The sequence below is a fragment of the Numenius arquata genome, chromosome 10, assembly GCF_964106895.1.
Source record: "Numenius arquata chromosome 10, bNumArq3.hap1.1, whole genome shotgun sequence".
Lineage (NCBI taxonomy): Eukaryota > Metazoa > Chordata > Aves > Charadriiformes > Scolopacidae > Numenius > Numenius arquata.
Window position 1 is genome coordinate 28,185,421 of NC_133585.1, and position 20,552 is coordinate 28,205,972.

A 20,552-nucleotide genomic window follows, 5' to 3' on the forward strand; every position below is an offset into this window, starting at 1 on the left:
GCTTGTTGTAGTAAAAATTTCAGTAAAGACTTGGGTAAAAGACATGCAGTCAAGACTTTGTGGAATGCTGGCAGCAAAGGACATCAGTCGGCGAGGTGAGTAACTGGTTGCCTCAGAAAGTGAGAAGTACAGCTGAAAACTGCCCCGTGGTGACATGCGGTTGGCCTCTGGTTGACTCCCAGCGTTAGAGCTGGTGAACGCAGCGTCCTGTTGCAAGGTCTGCTTCCTCAGCCCCGATCCCCGGCAAAAGGGGGGGATACGGCTCGTACCGTACTGTGGCTGGCTTTCAGCTGGCTTGGATGGAAGGTGGTCTTTAGGTTTTAGGTTCAAATGGGAAGGAGTTTTACCAACAAGAAGTTGGTAAAATAAGAGCCTTTGAGGTAAAACCCTGCCAGTACTAATATTACACTACGTTTAATGACAGCAAAAATATCTGTTTCTGTCCACAAACCTAATTCTAGTCATTTCTATCCAGTTTTTAATCATTAGTATTAAATCTAAGAAGATAGAATCTGGCTAGTTATACATGTACTATTTTACTAAAACAGACGTTAAGATAATATGTCTTAAGTTACCTTCATTCCTCTTTGCCTTATTGGCGTACTGCATTAGGATGTATTACAGTCCAGGACATAACTCATAGGATATACAGAATTAGCACTTAATTGGAATTAGAGGCCTAATTTATGCATGGCTTTACCACTTGTGAATAATGCAGTAATCCATAGAACTTGGCCATAAAACCTCTGGCTTACAACATACAGTAAGAGCTGATCAGGGACAGCTGTGTTTCATTGGAAAATGCCAATTTCTTAAAAGCAAAGCTTTTTCAGAAACATTATCAGTTTTGACAAAATTTTGGTTAACATGAAGTTTCTGGTCCAAACTCAAACTGCTGGTCTAAATGAAAAAGAGAGAAACAGACAGCAAACCTCATATCATTATACTCCAATGTCTTGTAATTAGGGTGTTTCATTAGGAAGAGGAATATTCAGGTCAATGCCTCTCATCTGTCAGGCAACAGTTTGACCCTAAGTCTCCCATTTCCCAAGTAAATGTCCTAAGAACGACTTTATTAGCTATCCCGGGGTGGTCTCTCTGTGGCTTTCTTCATGGAAAATTTCGAAAGAGTTCAATTTCTTCCTTATGTGGAATAGGAAAATTTTTTAGATCCCAGAATTTTTGTGGAGTGGAAAGCCCTTCCCGCCCAACTATACTTCTTTTCATATGCATCTTCCTTTAAAAATATTGGAAAAATAACACGACAAAGCCTGCCTTTGGTTTCTATAAAATAATCTCTGGAAACACATGGTAGTATGTTGTGGTGTAAAAGTTTAATTACCATGATTTGGAGCTTCAGTAAATATCATCTCTGAGGAGCTGGTTTTAATTTATAGTAGTTATTTGGAGAAAATGGGAGATATGATTTCAAGTGGAACAACTGAAGAGGAATTCTGATATAATCATGGAGTACTATTCCAAGTCTTGTAGATATAATGCCAAAATCAAAGGTAATCTAAAATCTTGCTGTTGAATTATTTGATTTAAGAATACACAGTTTTGTCTTTAATAATTTATTCCTCTAGGCACAGTGGGTCATTTGAGAAAAGGCAATAGCAAATTAGAGGTGCATAATTTCTAAGAATTTCTAGAATTTTCCAAGTAGAGAGATATATATATATACACCATCTATTATTTACTAAACTACTCTTGGCTTGAATGTTATCTTTAGTCAGAAAAACTGAGAGCATATTATGATCATACTGTTTACTCGGTACATGTTCATCTCAAATAACAATCAGATGTAAACTCACTTGACTAATGCCTCCTGCAATGCCTTTTCTTATATGTAAGACTAATCCCTTTTCCTTATGAAATATTTTATCATGCACTTAAGTGCACGTTGCACTGCCATTGCCTTTTGCTATTTAACAAACCCATCAGCAGCTTCCAACAAAAGGATAAGGCTTATGTTCCATTTTTGTTAGAAACGCTCATAAAAAAATGCGGTTTGAATTAAACTATGAAAATCAGTCAATAAATTGCTAAAATGTTGCGTTACTGGAAGGAATGTAACCTCTGTAAATACAGTTTCACCTGTGTATTAGGGATGGAATTTGGTTCTATAAAAAACATAGTAATTTGCAAAAAAAAATAATAATCTGCTTGTGTTATATAGGTTAGACTCAACATAGTAACAGCTTCACTGAAGACAGTTAGAAAAACATTTGCTTCCCCTTCCCTATCTGCTTCTAGCCATTTAATGTTTTCTTTATTGTGCTTAGAATTTAAGGTCTTTAGTGTAGAATTTGCCATTTTGTTCAGTGTTTGTGAAGTGTCCAGAAGAATGGTCCCTGACAAGTGCCCCTAAGCACTAGAATTGTTTGGAGGAAAAAAAAAAAAAAAGATCATTTTGCTCGGTCTGAGTTTATTCAAATCCAGCTCTGTCACTGTCCTCTGTGAGAACTATCCCTAATAGGGACGGCTACATTTGGCCCTGTGTGAATTCCTGTAGTTACTATTTTGAAAGAGTCGTACATATCATTACAAGTTCCCTACCAGTTGTGTATGTGTTGATACAGCAGTGCCCTCGTTAACAAAGAAAACTGAAATCACAACGGACGATTAAACATAATGTTTTTAAGTGTTGTAGATGTTCAGATTTTGCACAGGCTTGCATTTCTATGCTTTTAAAACTTTCTGTCTTGCAAACAAGAATCAAACTACAGACTTTTCAGTTAGGGCAGTTACAGTGAAGGCTTTCTGTGTTCGCCTTTATAAAAAACTGTGCAATAAGCTGCGTGATTTCAAGCCTTTTCGAAGGCAAACGTCTGCTCTCAGCTGATCCTCACCTCCTCTCTCCACTCGTATTTACAGTCAGTTATTCCTCACACTGTATCTTCCCTCCTATCCTACCTTCACCAAATTCCACTTTGCTGGATTCCCTGCTTCCTCATCCCCCTGCCTCTTCTCTTTGCTATACGACTCAAACCTCGTGGTAGCCTTTGTCCCCGTCTTTACAGCAAGCCCAGTTCCTGTTTCCCTTTCTTGTTTGCACTGCACACACCATCCACTCATCTAAGTAGACCTACACTGGCTTAGACACCATCTAGAAATCAGTGGGAATCAGGCTCACCTGCTTTATTCCTGCTAGTATTGGCTTTGAGCACACAGTTCAATATTGTGTAAAAAAAAAGCATTTTCCTGGTTTGGGTTTTTTTTTGTTTTTCTTTTCCTTTTCTGATTTGCACTTTTCACAGCTGCATGTGAATTTGTTCACAAAACCCACATTCTCCTCTCTCTTCTCAACTCTCAGTGAAAACTAAATCAAAGAGGTGATTCCAGATTGCTTCTTTCAAAATGCCATAAGTTCGGTGGTAGCTCACCTCACTTCCTACTGGTTTTCAAGTGACTGGTGGCCCCCTTCTCATACTCGCACATTGAATCTACCTGCACGCAGGCAGTGCCAGGGTTAATCCCCTCGATGCTCTTCTTAGCGGTAGCAACATTATGAGCCACTACTGTTTTTCTGCAGGTTGGCTATGTTGGCTGTGACTATTAGTTGACTATGTTAGAACTTCTGGAAGTGTTGTTCTGGTTGCAGAATTTCTTTGATTTCCAGCATTTTGGGAATGGGGTGCCCCCATTTGGAGTTAAAAAATTAATAGCAAGCTTCCCTTCTGGTAATGCCTGAGTTCAGATTTGGGCCTGGGTCTGAATTCACCCACAATCACCTGGAACTGATTGCTTCAAATGAAAATAAGGGAAAGCATATAGTTCAAAATCTGTCCGATGTCCTCGGATGGCAGAATGCACCATGGCTGTGGCACAGGTTTGTTCCTCAGAATATGTCACTTCGACTGGCATGGATCAAGTTTCTGCTCATGCCTAAAGGGAGAATCAGCCGTGCCTTTCTTTACTAGCTATGTTAACAATGAATATTAGACAGTCTTCTCTACCATCCCTGGGACAGGCCAACAGGCAGACAGGACACATGATACAGAGGATTCCCTGTCCTCTCCCCACCTGGCTGAATTTGGTGACTTGAAGGCAAGGAGGCAGTGATGACAAGTTCCTGGCTGGCGCAGCAGGCACATCTCCTCTGTGAGTAGCAAACCTTCCCAAGTGCCCTTGCAGAATAGGTACGAAGCTTTGCAAGGGGAACCAAACAATCACGAGGATGGTTCATCCAGCTTGGAGGTGTTGCCAAGGTTAAGTCGGTCTACCCCTTGCATCAAAACCGCTTCCATAAAGAAAAAAAGACAGGTCGTTGTCATAGGAGACTCTCTCCCGAGGGGAACAGAAGGCCTAATATGAAGACTGGACCCACTTCTTAGGGAAGTCTGCTGTCTCCCTGGGGCCCAGGTTAAAGATGTGAAGAGCAAGCTTCCTAGCCTGCTACGGCCCTCAGATTATTATCCGTTATTGATTTTTCAAGTAGGCAGTGATAAAGTTGCAACAAGAAGTCCAAAGGCAATCAAGACAGACTTCAGGGCCTTGGGAGGACCAGTTAAGGGATCAGGAACACAAGTAGTGTTCTCCTCTATCCTTCCAGTTGCAGGGAATGATGAGGGAAGAAATGGGAAGAGCCAGCAGATCAATACCTTGCTGCAAGCCTGGTGTCACAGGCAACATTTTGGGTTTTTTGATCATGGGTCAATCTACACGACACCGGGTGGCAGACAGGGTACACCCGTCTCAAATGGGGAAAAGACTCTTTGCACAGGAGTTAGCAGGGCTTATTGAAAGAGCTTTAAACTAGATTTGAAAGGGGAAAGGGGTAAACCCAGGCATGCTAGAGATAAGCCTAGGGGCAGCATGCCAATGTTTGAGGGATGGTATGCTAGCAAGGTCCTACAGTCTGCTGTCTCAGTGGAGGTAGGGGATGGAGATCCATGCAGCAGCAAAGATGCAAGAGTTATTGATGTGTTAGAAACCACGGAAGCATCTGAGAACAGTCATATAAGAATTAGAGCTTCTCCCCTGACAAAGATGGTGGGATCAATAGCCCAACTGAAGTGCATCTACACCAATGCATGCAGCATGGGCAACAAACAGGAGCAGCCATTGTGCAGCTGGAAACCTATGATCTAGTTGCAATCATGGAAACATGGTGGGATGACACGCACAACTGGAGTGCTGCAATGGATGGCTATAAAGTCTTCAGAAGGGATAGGCAACAAAGGAGAAGTGGTGGGGTAGCCCTGTTAGGGAGTGTTTCGACTGTCTAGAGCTTGATGATGGTGACGAAAGGGTTGAGTGTTTATGGCTAAAAATCAGGGGGAAAGCCAACAAGGCAGATATCATGTTGGGAGTCTGTTATAGACCGCCTAATCAGGATGAAGAGGCAGATTAAATATGCTATAAGCAGCTGGGAGAAGTCTCACAATCACTAGCCCTTGTTCTTGTGGGGGACTTCAACTTACCAGACGTCTGCTGGAAATACAATACAGTGGAGAGGAAACAGTCTAGGAGGTTCCTGGAGTGTGTGGAAGATAACTTCCTGACATAGTTAGTGAGTGAGCCAACTAAGGAAGACGCTCTGCTGGACCTGTTGTTTGCGAACATAGAAGGACTTGTGGGTGATGTGATGGTTGGAGGCCGTCTTGGGCATAGCGATCACAAAATGATAGTTCTCGGTTCTTAGAAAAGTAAGGAGGGAGGTTAACAGAAATGTCGCCTTGGACTTCTGGAGGGAAGACTTCGGCCTGTTTAAGAGCCTAGTTGACAGAGTCCCTTGGGAGGCAGTCCAGAAGGGCAAAGGAGTCCAGGAGGGCTGGACATTCTTCAAGAAGGAAATCTCAAAGGTGCAGGAGCAAGCCATCCCCATGTACTGAAAGACAAGCCAGTGGGGAAGAAGACCAGCCTGGCTGAACAGAGAGCTTTGTCTGGGACTCAGGAAAAAAAAAAAAGTTGTTTATGACTTTTGGAAGAAGGAGCAGGCAACTCAGGAGGACTACAAGAGGGTAGTGAGGTTATGCAGGGAGAAAATTAGAAGGGCCAAAGCCCAACTAGAACTTAATATGTCTACTGCCGTAAAAAAACCCTAAAAAACGCTTCTATAAATACATTAGCAACAAAAGGAGGGCTAAGGATGATCTCCACCTTTAATTGGATGCGAGGGGAAACATAGTGACAAAGGATGAGGAAAAGGCTGAGGTACTTAATGCTGCCTTTGCCTCAGTCTTTAATAATAAGACCAGTTGTTCTCTGGGTACCCAGCCCCCTGAGCCAGAAGACAGGGATGGGGAGCAGAACAAAGCCCCCATAATCCAAGGGGAGATGGTTAGTGAGTTGCTACACCACTGAGACACACACAAGTCTATGTGGCTGGATGGCAAGAGTACTGAGGAAGCTGACAGAAGTGCTCACCAAGCCACTTTCCATCATCTGTCAGCAGTCCTGGCTAACCGGGGAGGTGCCAGTTGACTGAAAGATGGCAAATGCGATGCCCATCTACAAGAAGGGCCAGAAGGAGGATCCGGAGGACTACAGGCCTGCCAGTCTGAACTCAGTGCTAAGGAAGGTTATGGAACAGATCATCTTGAGTGCCATCACACAGCATGTACAGGACAACCAGGTGATCAGGCCCAGTCAGCATGTGTTTATGAAAGGCAGGTCCTGCTTGATTAACTTGATCTCCTTCTATGACAAGTGACCTGCTTGGTGCACGAGGGAAAGGCTGTGGATGTTGTTTACCTGGACTTTAGTAAAGCCTTTGACACTGTTTCCCACAGCATTCTCCTGGAGAAACTGGCTGCTCATGGCTTGGATGGGCATATGCTTTGCTGGGTGAAAAAATGGCTGGAGGGCCAGGCCCAGAGAGTGGTGGTGAATGGAGTTAAATCCAGTTGGTGGCCGGTCACAAGTGGTGTTCGCTCCCCAGGACTCAGTATTGGGGCCAGTTTTGTTTAGTATCTTTATCAATGATCTGGACGAGTGGATTGAGTGCACCCTCAGTCAATTTGCAGACGACATCAAGTTAGGCGGGAGCATGGATCTGCTTGAAGGTAGGCAGGCTCTACAGAGGGATCTCGACAAGCTGGATCAATGGGCCAATGCCAACGGTATGAGGTTCAACAAGGCCAAGTGCCAAGTCCTGCACCTGGGTCACAACAACTCCAAGTAGTGCTACCAGCTTGGAGAAGAGTGGCTGGAGAGCTGCCCGGCAGAAAAGGATCTGGGCATTTTGGTCGACAGCTGGCTGAATACGTGTCAACAGTGTGCCCAGGTGGCCAAGAAGGCCAACAGCATGTATCAGGAACAGTGTGGCCAGCAGGACTAGGGAAGTGATTGTCCCCCTATACTCGGCATTAGTGAGACTGCACCTCGAGTGCTGTGTCCAGTTTTGGGCCCCTCACTACAAGAAAGACGTTGACGTGCTGGAGGGTGTCCAGAGAAGAGCAATGAAGCTGGTGGGAAGGTCTAGAGAACAAGTCTTATGAGGAGGGGCTGAGGGAACTGGGGTTGTTTGGCTTAGAGAAAAAGAGGCTGAGGGGAGACTTTATCGCTCTCTACAACTCCCTGAAAAGATGTTGTTGCGAGTTGGGGGGTTCGTCTCTTCTCCCAAGGAACAAGCGACAGGACAAGAGGAAATGGCCTCAAGTTGTGCCAGAGGAGGTTTAGATTGGATATTAGGAAAAATTTCTTCACTGAAAGAGTTGTCAAGCATTGGAACAGGCTGCCAAGGGAAGTGGTTGAGTCACCATCCCTGGTGGTATTTAAAAGATGCGTAGATGTGGCGTTTAGGGACCTGGTTTAGTGGTGGACTTGGCAGTGTTAGGTTTATGGTTGGACTCGATGATTTAAAGGTCTTTTCCAACCTAAATGATTCTGATTCTATGACCTCGGGAAACCTTAAAGTTGATACTGCTTGAAGATACTTCATTAAGTCACTTAACTCCAGTGTCCCCATCAGTAATCATTTAAACTGAGGCTCATAGTAAAGATAGATGAGAAATAATGAGAACGGTCACCTGGGATGAAGCAGGGAAGTTCTTCTCATAGACTTTGTGACACATTACACCATCCTGCAGTGACATATCCATACAATCCTAACAGCTATTGTCATTATTCTGTTTGAATAAAGAATTGGGTCCACTTTTTCTTTGGATATACCCGAAGAAATTAGTGGAAGTTCTGATACAGTCATAACTGGTGGGCAAACTGCTGTCTTCAAAAGAGTTAACCAAGGATCAGCTAGAGTTTTCGTCTTTGTAAAAAGAGACAGAACAATAAATGAATTTCTGGAGCTAACTCATCAAAAAACCTGATGTATAATTACTCAGTCATCTTGGTTAATATGTACTGCTAAAATTTCAGTTCCATAAAAGATGCTTGCTATCTTCAGTTGCTATTCATATTTCTCACTTGTGCAGGACTTAAGGGATAAAATTATTTTTGTAGTCAGCAATTTCCTTAAACTCCTTTGTATTGGTGTTCAGAAACAATTAGCACTCCCTAATGGAGGAAGAGTAATTATTTGACTTTGTGCAGTGAATCATTCCCAGCGACCTTGGGTTTGCAGGCCTGTTAATTTCCAACTCTTTGTTTAATCCTCCAAGCTAAACTGAAAACTTAGCTTCCATATTTTCTATTTTTTCCTTTCTTTTGCAATAAATATTATTATGGATAGACAGGTCTCACAAGTAAAACAGAAAACCCAAATAAGTTGTTATTGTAATTATTTCTATTTTAGAATGTACGAGACTATTAAACTATATTAAAATCCTGTAAGCCATCCCTCAAAAAGAGGGACCCGAATCTTACTGAAATAATACCTTCAGGCAATACTAGTATAGGTTTCAACAACCGTACGTACCAGTCAAGTCACCAAATTAACCCTGTTGTTGGATGTAAGTAGGCGACAACTTTTTGTTAGCACAACCCACTTTCAGAACAAGTGTTTAGAAAGATTATTAGCATCTGATTGATGTAGGAAAAATCTTATTTTAACTGACGCTAAAGTATGTAAGCTCTTTTCCTGCAAAGCACAGTGCTCTGTCCAGTGCTACAGTTATGCTTTCATCTGGTTATCTTTCAAGGCAACCTGGGTGGTCAGAAAAAGCACTTGACATCTTGATGCACTTCAGCAGTTTTACATATACACAAACTTTGTAGAAAAATAAATTTGTCATTCGTCACCACATATGTTGATCTGAGGAGTGAGGTTCCTGTGGCTATAGCTCCTGTGCTGCTCAGCCCTTTCTCATTCTCTCTCCCTCCCTCTGCCTCCTCCTTCTTTCTCTTTTCTCCCTCTTTCACTTTTTCCAATTAAACAAATTGTTTCCTCAGAAACACAGAATTTCATAAAACAACTCTGAGGGACTTGCTCTGCGGAAAATGCTAATCGTTTGCGCTAGCTACAAACTCATGTCAAAAAAAAGTCTTTGTGCTGACTTCTTATATGGGCCAAACATTTAGAATATCTAATCTGTTATCGCTGTTCAGCAGGCAGTCTTGGCAACTGTGATCTATTCGGCTTTGCTTTGGGGAATGTGATAAAGAGCAAGAAACAGCTGGTTTAAGAAAGCCTTAGAAACATCTCTTAGTTTATAAAGACAATAATAATATTTTCATATTTGAATGGGTTGAGATACATGTTAAACCACAGTAAAGGGAAAAAGTAAGTAAATTCAAAATGTTTTCTCAAGTCAATAAAAGAACGCTGCAAAAAAATCCCCGCACTCTTGGGATTTCAGAGAAAACAAGTACACACTGTACAGACGCAATTAAAAACCCTCCTCCAAATCTCATCCACTTAAACTATCCCCTTTAGTCAAATATGTTTATATTATATTACAAAGCTGTGTTCGTATGTCAAATATAACTATTCACAAATTCATTTTTCATATTGTTATCAACTCTTTTTTTCCAGTCTGTGTTGCTAGTAAAAAAAATAATCTTAACCAGTTTAATTATTTTCTTCTGTGTGGCATTATTTATAAGTAGTGTTTGGACAGGGAAAAAAGCATAGTTTAAAAATGACAGCCTTAAACATATAAATAATTTACTACTGAGAATACCAAAGATGTTATTTAATACAATAGTGTATTAAGACAGTATCTCTAAAAGAACCATCTTCTGTGGTTATTTTTGTTGATATAGTTACAAGTGATAGCACACATTTGGTGACTGTCTTAGACAACACAGGTCAAATTCTGGTTTTGGTGATGTCCAGCTAACTCTACTGACTACGCTGAGGAAGTGTTAGGCTAGTTAAGAATTTGGTTGTTAACAGCATGTTGGAAGTGATTCAAAGATCACAGAAGTCTATGGAATAGCTCCCTTTGAGTTCAATGGGCTTCAAACCCTGTGGAAAAAACGTCAGTTTCTAGGGTAACAAAACCAGAAAAAACACTTTACTCATTAGCTTTTAGAGTCTACCACAAATAGCCAGCATCCTTTATTACTTGCATTTTAAAGCTATCTGTGATTTAGAATAGCCTTTTGGATGGCAAACTACTTATTTACATTATTTGAATGAACATGCTGATATTCAGCGAAGGTAATAGCTTCAGGTGCCTTTGACAATAAACAATCCTGTGTTTCATGGAGAATCTAATAGGAGGCTGGCAAGAAAGCGCGCAAAGCATTTACCTCACTACATAAGATCTGCTGGGAAGACCCTGAGATATTCCGTCTTAGCTTGGGCAAAATCCCCTGGATATCCATGGGGATTTTACCTAGTGAAGAGCTATGACCACTCAGGCAGTATCAACATTTCAAACCGGACATCCTTTAGCCCCGTATTTTGTTGTAGTTTTTACCTGGTATGTGACCTCTGCAAGTGTAATAGAATTCTTTACAATAGTCTTTGCACAGGTAGGGAAGAGTTAGTTCTCTTTCAGGTGTTTCCCCTTTCTCAGGTGAGTGGAATAGATTCTGAGCGTGAGGTGAGCAGTGTGCACATTTGATTTCCTCCAGTAGCTTCGCACATTCTGTGTTGTTGGTAACAGAAAGTATCTGCAAGCCACAAACCAGAGACAAATAAATATATGACCTGTTTCCCCATCTTACACACACACAAAGAAAAAAGATTGCATGATCTTATGTAATAAATAATGCTGGCGGAACCAACACGGTTAGTATAAACGCATCATGTTTCATGTCACTGCTTCAGAAGTGCAAAAATTATTACTATGTAATGTGCAATATGTCATTAGTACAGTGAATTTTTAAGCACTTGCTTCTCTTTCTCAGATAAGAATAATAGTACTCAAGTTATTTTATGGACTCACGCCCGCTATCTCTTAATCACGTAGAATCTCTGAACTAGAGAGATCATTTATACGAAGAGGAGCTACTCCAGCAGGCCGCCCACCCACTTCTCTTACGAGAAATACTTAAAAAACTAACTTGTAAGGTGACCTATTCAAGTGTTTCAAGACTAAAATTTAACATTCTACCATCAAAACACATCAGTAAAATCACATCTAGGTATCTATTAAATATTTTGAATGCTACCGCAGTCCGGGTACTGAAACCACTGCTGTGGAGTTCAGCAGGTGCCTTGGATTTTTCATGCTTTAAATGCTGCTCTGCTCTTTGTTCTCTCTAATGCAAACTACTTGGAGGTGGGACAAGCTGTACATTTGCAGACATGCCTTTTTACAAGTGAACAGGTAGAATTTGTTCATAACATCTTGTTTGTCTCATTATTGAAACTGTAACTCTGTCCTGAAAAAAGAGCATATATTATGCGTAGTACTTGAAGAAGCACGAAACCACGATTGATGATGTGTTTAAGTAAACACAGGAGCCTAAGGAGCGCAATGTCATCAAATCGTGAAAAATAATGGAAAACAGCATAGTCGTCTTTATTAGTCTTTGAATGCAGTGCACTTTGTTAATCTATTGTTAACCACATGGATTGTTTTTTGATCATTCATCCCAATAGTGGGTAGTGGGAAATGTGTTCTCAGTTGAGAGGGACTGAATCTGATCCAAGGCAAAAACAAAGTTCAGGTTTCTTCTGCTATTTGTTTAATGCAGTTATAAACAAAGACTGTAAGACACTTATATTAAGAAATATTAATGCGGTAAATATTTGTACTCTGTAAAATTTGTAAATATTTGTAAATAGCACATTTGAAAATATTGGCACAGTTTTGCTACAGTTCATATCTCTGAGTTGATTTGTAGAAGGACTTTCCAATGTCATTCCCTTGCAACACAACATCGAAGGGAATTATCAAAATTACTTTGATAACATAAGTTTTTCAGTGCATGAAGACTCTTTATGTGTTTCAGAACGCTGTCTCTTAGCTTGGCTGTCTTCTAGGATGCAGTACTTTGATAACACAGTTCTGAACTCAGCTTTTCATTTATGGATCATAGTTGCATAAACCTCAAACAGTTGAGACAAATGCATTCTCCATTGTTTTTAAACAGATACATATTCAAAATATTACATAATATATGGCCTGTACAGTTACACAAAATCCTACTTAAAGGAACCTTAATTTAGAAAACGAACTCTTTCCTGGAAAATTTAGTCTTACCATAACATGTATTGTCAAAAGACCATCTGAAATGTGTACTAAAGTTTAGCGGCAGAAGTTGGACCACTGATTAGAAGAAGATCATTTGGCTTCTACCTTATTCTGGAAGAGCTGCCATTGGCTTCAAAAAGAATTCCTCCAGATTTGCCAGGACCATTGAATGCATTAAATGTTCTGTTCTTTAAACTATCTGTTCTCAGACTACCCTTGGCTTCACAGCACCCGCAATTAGGTAATGTGAGTAACATCTGCCATGTATGGTTTATTATCTCTCTTCAAACCCTTCTTGGGAATATAATTGTCTCACATCTTCTTTTAGAAAGGGTTTGTCTTTTTTTTTTTTCTTTTTCTTTTTACTGTCTTGAAGACAGTAGTCTATTAATTGCATGTTGCATGCATGGCAAAAGGCTTGCATTGGCCCAGAATTCTTTGGGGAATTGTTTCCACAGCCTCAGCCCCTTCCCTCCTGAAAAAGTTGGGGGTTTTTTTTGCTAGATTGCTCATTTGGGCCATAGCAGTAGAACTGTTAACCTTAGCCTTCTTTCTTGAGTTTCAGATGTTGTTCTAGATATGGTAGATCTAGGGGGAAATGCCTTGAAGACAAGAACTAAAAATATAATGAAAACTACAATAAACTATAACCAAAATACATAATAACTAAAACTTTGAACTTGACATAATACCACCTAGGATTGCAATCCAGGTAGTAGAGAGCAGACTTCATATGCGTGCAGTAATCCACACTGCCGAAGCAATCTTCTGCATTAGCTGGACTTTCTTAAGGGCTGGTGACATCCTGACCTTGGTACCTTGCGCTGTTGTGGTTCTGATGGGAAGTGGCCTGTATAATTCAGTCAAGTCATTGTCTGCCAAATAGAAGAAAGTCTGAAGCCAATAGGGGATCATTGAAAGCACTAGCCATAAATACTACTTTTTAAGAACACTATGTCACCAAGAAGCTGGGAACTCTCCTAAAGTAAGGATGAAATGACCTATTTTTGGTGTTGTCACCAAAGGAAAGAAGGAAAGGGCACCATGACTACAGACTCTTCAGAGTACTTGCTTACATTCAATCGTACCACCTGCTTTGCAAAAATTTGGGATTTTTTTCATCAGGGAGTTGATCTCAGGCAGCAGGCTTTCTTGTGGTAGCAGTATCACGGTGTGTTTAGAAGTACAAGTAAACATGAGGTATTTCTAGGTAAATATTCAGAGTGTTTATTGAATTAACTCCAGTGATGCAGATAGAAAGCGGTACTTCTACTGGAAGACTCCAGAATGCATTGTGAATAGGGGAAAAAAAATAAAAAAATTACAGGATAGCAAAGCTAATTTACGGTTACTTGTGGAAAACGTAATTGACGTTGCCTGGTGATACAGGAGAAGTAATGCTTGCCAACATTTCAGTCCTCAAAGTTAAGACAAAAGGATCCTAATCCCCCTGAGCAGCTGCTATCCAGGAATTAACCACAGGAATTCACCCCCTCATGTCATTTCTGGAATGAATCTTGGTCATATAATAGCTAATCGGAAGATTAAGGAATGAGAGTCAATCAATTATCTGAAAATCAAGTACGATGTTATTTAACTTTTAGAATGCTCAAGGAAAACAGGGTGGTAACATTTGCTCTGTGTGAGGTCTGATGTATAACTCTGTCCTGGCTGGGAGATAGGACAACCGTTCTATTCTGAATTTCAGTAAATCGATAATGTATTTATCCTGGAGTATATTAAGCCAGTTTTAAGCAAAAGCTGAAAAACTTACTTGAATGAAGCTTCTTCTATTGGATCTTTACTTTGAAAATGACCTTAAAGTTGACAATGGCTTTGGTCTTTTGAAGAAATGTAAACTAATTTCCTGCTTCAATTTTTAAAGTCGTATGTGAAACCATCAAACTGCAGTGGTTTAAACTAACTGTGCTCTGGAAAATATGTAAAACTTCCAAACATTTATTGCAACATGCCTAATAATGATTATGCCTGCTGCTGACTAATTTACAACATCTGTAAGATCATCCTTTAATCTCTAGCCACATGAAAGTAAAACGGGTAGACTAAAGGTAAGATAAATCCTGGAATGCACGGGAAGGCATAGCATACTAAACTGGTTTATCAACAAAAAGGATGGTGCAAAGAAGAAGAAACAGAAGACGATACAATAGACAGAAATTCTTTATGTTGAATATTGTCATCTGTCTTGTGTGCTCTGTCATATCTAGTTTGAGAATGGCAGTATAATTTTGATGTTAACAGAAACAAAACCCCAGTGAAATAAGTCACTGCATTAAGCTGTATTTGATATACAAGCATTTATGTCTAAAAATCATATGCTTACGAGATCGTTCAGCTGTTGGGTTGAACATATGCTTCTTCTGTATTATAGTGCTGGATTATGTCATTAAAGAGTTCGGTTTCAATTTTAGGGTAATATGTAAATAGATCATTGTACTAAGGCAGCTGTTAAAGGGACCCCAAGATGAGTTATTTGTTTAGTTGGATGTGTTCAACAATAGCCTTTGTTCGTGAAAGAGCCAGAGCAAACAAATGATTGTAAAAGGGCACACTTGAAAACAATTACTTTTCACCCATTCCTTGACAGCCTTGGCTGTGAAACCATCCAAGGTAGAGAGGACTTCTTTGCCTGTCAGGCTGTAAGCAAACTTTTAGAAAAACTGATATTGGGACATAGTAGCCCTTCATAAACAAGGGGATACTGCAGAAAAGTAGAAGACGAAGAGTTAAATGTCAACAACAAGATGCAAAAATCTTACTTGAGCCAGTGCAACCCTGTATCTGCTCATTATGGTAGCTCCATTTCTGTTTCCAAAACCACAGGCAATGGCAGTGTTTTCATTATAAACACAGATCAATAATTTGGTCAAAAATTCTCAAAAACCTGGCATCTTAACCAAGAAGCTCTGATGAAAATGTCAAATGAGCATGCTCAATTCTTTTTTTTTTTTTTTTTCTGAAGAAACTAGTGTTCAGATTTCTGTTAATGTCCTAGCCACTCCATCGTGTTGATATATGATGGAGTTTTAAAAAGCTGGTTTGGGAACTGTAGTAGAACAGAGTTTAAAAAGTGTGCTTTTAGAAAAGTTCCCTTCAAATGTATTCCATAATAGTTTGCGGCATGTCTTTTATGGAATGACCACCTACTTCTGTCAAGTATACATGACACATATTTGGACATTTTTTCTAAACATATATTGATATGATAAAGCAGGTTTGTGAGTTTCATAAATCTTTGGTGAAAACCAGCCTGATTTTAAAACCCTGTAAAATAATATTCCTTAGAAAGTGTAATTTGTATCTAAAAAAAACAGGTTCAGCAGCTCAGAAATAGCTACTGTGGTAGTTGGTATGGTCAATTCCTCACATTTATATCAGGTTTTTACCACCGTTAGTAAAAAAAAAAAAAAAAAACAAGCAACAGAACAAAACAAAGGGAATTAAAAGATATTTTCAAGGAATAGTAAGAAGAGAATAAACCCTTCAACTGCCTGGAGATTGCAAACTAACCAAAATTCAACTTCCAGTTTACTGCATTCAGCCAATTACTACAAGAGTCTCCAAGCACTGAATAACCTCGGTAGCATATATGCCACCGAGACATTGCAAACAGGGTGAATTAAGGACATATTTTCCAGTCCTTATTCTTTTTTCTATTATTCCTCCCCCCCCCCGCCCCTGCTAGATCTTTCAGGTTATCTGTGTGTGGTTACTTTATAGTTGAATTCAATTATCACACAGGAGCTTAATGACACTGTCTCTAGACAACATGAAGAAATATTATCTGCCTTGAATCTCAAACTGCTGCTGCATATGGTATGAATAAAGAGAGATCTGCAGCTGAAAACCTGCAGTAAGACAGTTCTCACTCATCTGGGAATAGAGGGGGGTAGGACAAATGCTCCCTCAAAAGGCATGAACATTTGGACAGAGCTGGGGACTGAAGGAGAATGATGTTCTCCAGTTTCACCCATTAGTGAACCAACTAACAAACACAATGGTGTTGTTGTTATTCTTTTGCCATAAGCAACAGGACTCTGTGTGTGGGCAGCAGTTTAGTGGGGAGGAGGATAAGTCGACCCCTTTTTGTCCTATTGATTTTTTCCTATTTGCATGACTTGAGCAAATTAAATGATGCAATATGGCTTTTTGTTACAAAACAAAGTGAGAGATACCACCCAGACACATATGTTGATTCGTAGAAGCTGTTTACATGAGAATGGAGTGAAATCTACCGTGAACTGAGCATAAAAATTCGATTCAGGCTGGGTATTTTTTTTTTATTATGCTTGGGCCAGCAAGACTGAAACACAAGTTTTCCAAGAGACTCTCAGACCTTGACAACTACAGAGTTGTAACAGAGGAATTCTTAATTAAACCTAAACCAGGATGGGGGGGGGGGGGGGAAGAAAAGGAAAGAAAAAAAAAAAAAGACACCTGATTGTTTATTTCACGTGCAGCGATTCTTAATGACATTATTCAGCAAGTTCCCTCCCTTGTGCGTACCCCCGGACGCAACACTGGTCATCACAGCAGAGCGGATCAGACAGGGTCCTGTAGGGTTAGGTACCAACGCAAAGCCGAGCAACAGGCTGATAAAGAGAATTTAACTCGCTAAAGGATGCGGACGAGTGATAATTTTAAGAAATTGGGTGAGCGGAGGAGGCGCTTCCCTTCACATGACCGCAGCTTGAAGCTGGGCAGAGAGGCTGCCAGGTGATGCGAAAAGGAAGACTTATCTCACGGCACCTCGTGTGAGAAACCCGGTGGTGAGCGAGAACTGTTAGAGCAGGGTCCTAAAGCGGAAACTTCGGGGGTCTTTTGCAGCCGATACACCTAATCCCGAGAGACACGCGGGCCCCGAGGAGGCTGGACATCATAAAGTTTCGGTACACCGGCACCGTCTACTATCCAAAAAACCTTCCTGACTAGGCACGCGGAGCGAATTGGACAAGCCTTTTCACCCCACAGGCAAATATAAGAAAAACAACTGGAAAAGCACCGCCAAGCGAAGGTACCAGCCCCACCGGGCGGCGGCCGAAGCCCCTCCGGCTTCTCCACCTCTCCCCGGGGCGGCGGTACCTGAGGGGGCGGCCCGGCCGGCCCACCTCGGTGGCGGAGACGAGCCCGGAGCCACCGCCACCAACTCTGGCGACAAAAAATAAAATAAAATAAAATAAAAAAGTAACTTCCGCGCCCGCCCGTCGGCTCGCAAAGCGCTCTCCCCGCCGAGCGCCCGTCCCCTCCAGGACAGCGGCTCCCGAGGAAATAAATCAGCACCGGCGTCGTGTTTCTGCTTCGCCCTCACCTCCCGGGCAGAAACCGTAGCCCCCCCTCCCCCGCCGATGCATCCACCCCTCCGTAGCCCCCCCACCTTCCCCGCCCGGCAAAGCGGCAGGTTAGCGGCTGGTGCGCGGGCTCCGCGCAAGAAAGAAATAAATAAATAAGCCAAAAAAAAAAAAAAAAGAATATTAAAAAAGCGCTCCCCCCAAAGCAGCCTTTAAGGGGGTGCCTTACCTTGGCCTCGGCGTGCAGCAGCCCCTGCACGTCAGTGCGGGAGCAGCAGGACAGGCGGGGGTAGAGGCCGCGGCACATCGCCTCCCCGCCGCCCGGGGCCTCCGGGGACAGCACCCGCCGGTCCCGCTTCTTCAGCCGCCTCGGCGGGGTCCCGTTGAGGCACCTTCTCCTCCGGGCGCCGCTCTCCCCAAACTTGGCATCCCCCTCGAAGAAGCACAGAACCACGGCCACCAGCAGCAGCTTAAAGGGCAGCATCTTGAGCATCATGCCTGAGGGAGCGTGTGAATGCACCCAAAAAAAAAAAAAAAAAAAAAAAAAAAGGGGGGGGAGGTTGGGGGCGGTGGGGGGGTGGGGGTGGAGAAGGAGGGGAATCCCACTGACTTTTCTTTGCACTTCGGATCAGGAAACCACCTCCCTCCCCCAGAAGGGGAAAGTCTGGAGGATAATAATAACGGTAGCAATTAAAAAAGCCGGCGGAGGGAAAGCACTTTCGGCCACCGCCACCACACACACCCCCACCCCCCCCCTCCCGCTTCCGAAAAGGCGGACGGGAGAAGGGCAGGAGCGGGGGAACGAACCCCCCGCGCCCCGGGGGGAGGATGCTCGGGAAGCCGGCGAAGTTGTGCAAAAGCCGCACAGGTTTAGCAGCTGCCGCTGCCGCGCCGAGGCGCCGGGGCTCGGGGCGGGCCGGGCAGCGGGTGGCGGCGGCGGCAGCCCTTCACTTGTCGTCCCATAGGAAGGGTGTCCCCGAGGTGGGACGGCGGCGGCGGCGGCCGGGCCGGTCGGTGTCCCCTCCGCTGCTGCCGGCGGCGGCGGCGGCTGGGTCTCGCTCGGGCTCTCATGTTTCGCTCCCTCTTTTCTTCTTCTTTTTAAGCCGCGCGCGGGGAGGTGCTGCCACCGCGCGCCCTGCACGTCACCCGCCGCCACCGGCCGCGCGCGCCGGCCCGGCGGGAAGCGTCGGCGACGCGCCCGGCCTCGCCCCCCCCCCCTCCCCAACTCCCCCCTCCCCCTCCGCTCCCCTCACGCGTTCGGGCGGGAGGCAGGCGGCGGCGCCCCCGCCCTGTAGCGGTCGCCCCCCGGGGGTCGCCCCCCCACCCCGTCGGCGGAAAGGAGCCTTCCCACTCCCGGCTGCCCGCCCCCCCCTTGTCTCGGCGGGAACCGGTGGAGCCGCGTCGGTGCCCGGCGGAAGGTCGAGCGCTGTAGGTGGGTCCCGCCGCCCTGAGGGCTGAGGCGGCCGCCCCGCGGGCCCGGCGGCGGAGCACCCCCACCCCCCCCCGCACACACACACACACACCGGGCCGGCCCGGCGGAGCGGGTGCTCCCGGGCCTGCTGGGCCCTGCCCGCCGCGGGCATCTCCGGGCTCATCGCCCGGTGCCAGGGAAGGTTCCAGAGGCGCGGGGCAGGCGTCGAGGGGCGCAGGGGAGAGCGGCGGGAGGCGCCGCCAGCTCCCGGTGGCTTTTTAGCCGAGCTCCAGCACGGTGGCCTTCATGGGCTCCGTGGTGTCTGTCGGCGAAGCCACGCTGGCCCCTTCGCTCTGACGGCGCCAACCGTGAACGACCGGTTGGTCAGCTGGCGGCAGACAGCATGGCGGCTGCCGTCGGTAACGGTCGGAGGGAGTGGGGTGTGGAGGGGTGAGCGTCCTCCTGGTGCGCTGAGAGCGGGAGAACCCGTGTGTGGGAAGAGTGGGACCAACCGAGTGTCCGGGCACTCGGGAGACCAGGAACCGGCCAGAGAAGGAAAGGGCGACCCAGTGTGAAGAAGGGCGAAGGGAATTTGGGAAGGAGAAGGATGCCAGCCCCAGGGGATGCGAGGCCGAGGTTCCCCGGGGAGGAGGTGGCACAGAACCCCGAAGGTGGGAAGAGGGAGCTAGAGCAGAGCCAGGAGGGGGTGCTGGCTTCCTCCTGTGTGGAAGGGAGAGGAAGGTGTGGAAGCCCTCAGAGGCAGCTGTAGCACGGGTGCAGCCACAGCCACTGACCTGGGGCTGAAGGGCAGCTGGACAAACAGAGCCCCGAGGTCTGTTTTCCAGGGATTTGCACCAATCCCTGAAATAGGGGAAAAAATGGCTTGCACCCAAGGAGCCCCCCTTAGGAGGGAGAAAGGAGAAGTAGTAGCACGGAGTTCCCGATGCACAGTAGCGTTGTTTCTAAAGCAGCTAGGGCCTGTTGCTGTTCTCCTCACGTGTATTTTTGACCACAAAAGAAGAGTCTCGTGGATTTACATTTGAACTCATCCTTAAGCAGTCCACACTGAACTAAATAGGAATTTGGCATGGACAAATAGTACATCAGATAAATCATTGAGTGTACATGAAGACTGTTTCCCTTTAAGTGCATTTCTTGAAGGCTAGCGGTTCCTAAACTCATGACCACCACTTGTCCTTCTTACCACTGACTCTCATTGAGCTGAAAATGTTCCCAACCAAGGCTGGAGCTACGTCAGTGTGAATGCGGGGGGCCTCTGGTACAGCATGGGCCCCGGGACTCATGTTGATGAGTGAAGTAAGGATGGCACCCTTAGGA

The 20,552-nt window shown here is 44.1% G+C and overlaps 1 protein-coding gene across 1 annotated transcript in view; it reads right to left on the reverse strand.

The window, feature by feature from the left end:
- The window catches only part of HHIP (hedgehog interacting protein), a 73,013-nt gene extending 54,714 nt beyond the window's left edge, over positions 1-18,299 (reverse strand). Inside the window, exons 1-2 of the mRNA XM_074154406.1 lie at positions 18,033-18,299; positions 10,770-10,965 (exon numbers count right to left, since the gene is read on the reverse strand). Coding sequence (XP_074010507.1) covers positions 10,770-10,965; positions 18,033-18,299 — 463 coding nt within the window. The remainder of the gene's footprint in view (positions 1-10,769; positions 10,966-18,032) is intronic.
- Between the last annotated feature and the right edge of the window lie 2,253 nt (positions 18,300-20,552).